General features: G+C 50.8%; 1 protein-coding gene across 1 annotated transcript in view; it reads left to right on the top strand.

Annotated features, from left to right (window-relative positions):
- Positions 1-714, top strand: part of SMARCA4 (SWI/SNF related BAF chromatin remodeling complex subunit ATPase 4) — an 86,994-nt gene that overhangs the window by 83,087 nt on the left and 3,193 nt on the right. Inside the window, exon 33 of the mRNA XM_024745674.1 lies at positions 616-714. This exon is cut by the window's right edge and continues 3 nt beyond it. Coding sequence (XP_024601442.1) covers positions 616-714 — 99 coding nt within the window. The remainder of the gene's footprint in view (positions 1-615) is intronic.

The raw sequence follows: 714 nt of genomic DNA, 5'->3' as shown, positions 1-714 counted from the left end.
CCGTGAATTGACTGGTTTTAAAAAAGATTCCCTTCAACTTGGACTATTTTACTCATTACAGAAGCAATGTGTGTGTATTACTGAAAAAATAGCAGAAAATAAAAACAAACTAAAAAGAGGAAGTAGACTCGGTGCCATCCATCCATGGTGACCCTGGGAACAGTCTGCGTACATCTCGGAATCTGTTTTGAATTCCCTCGGGGACTCTCTTGAAAGGAATCCTGTGCTGTGTCCCATCCTGGGATGAAATTCATGTACACACACAGCCTTATTAGCCTAGCAGTTTCCCTAAGTGTCGGGATGGGTGCCTCTCGGAAAAGAGGTCTGATAGTCATATATTTGGGGGAGATGCTGGCTTCAGCGAGGGGCACGCGTTTCTAATGTTACGGCAGACCCCCTCAGAGCCTTTAAAAACACGCTCGGTGTAATTCTTCAAAGGGAGGGAGGAACGTGTGGTTATTTCTGAACGAACACACCGGACCTTTTGTCTGGGGCCCCTTCATCGACCTGGTGCTCTCTGGGGCACCAGCTGGGAAAGGATTATTGAGCTGTCCTTCTGCCAGGACTGGGGCCCAGCGGGCGGGGAGCTCCCCAGCAGGCCCCGCACCTGAGCCCCGTGTGTTTCCGCCCAGATCTACGAAGACTCCATCGTCCTCCAGTCGGTCTTCACCAGCGTTCGGCAGAAAATCGAGAAGGAGGAAGACAGTGAAGGGG

The sequence above is a fragment of the Neophocaena asiaeorientalis genome, unplaced genomic scaffold (genome assembly GCF_003031525.2).
Source record: "Neophocaena asiaeorientalis asiaeorientalis breed wild unplaced genomic scaffold, Neophocaena_asiaeorientalis_V1.1 scaffold357, whole genome shotgun sequence".
NCBI classification, from domain to species: Eukaryota; Metazoa; Chordata; class Mammalia; order Artiodactyla; family Phocoenidae; genus Neophocaena; species Neophocaena asiaeorientalis.
Note: the sequence above shows the minus strand (reverse complement) of the source record. Positions and strands in the feature narration are given on the sequence as shown.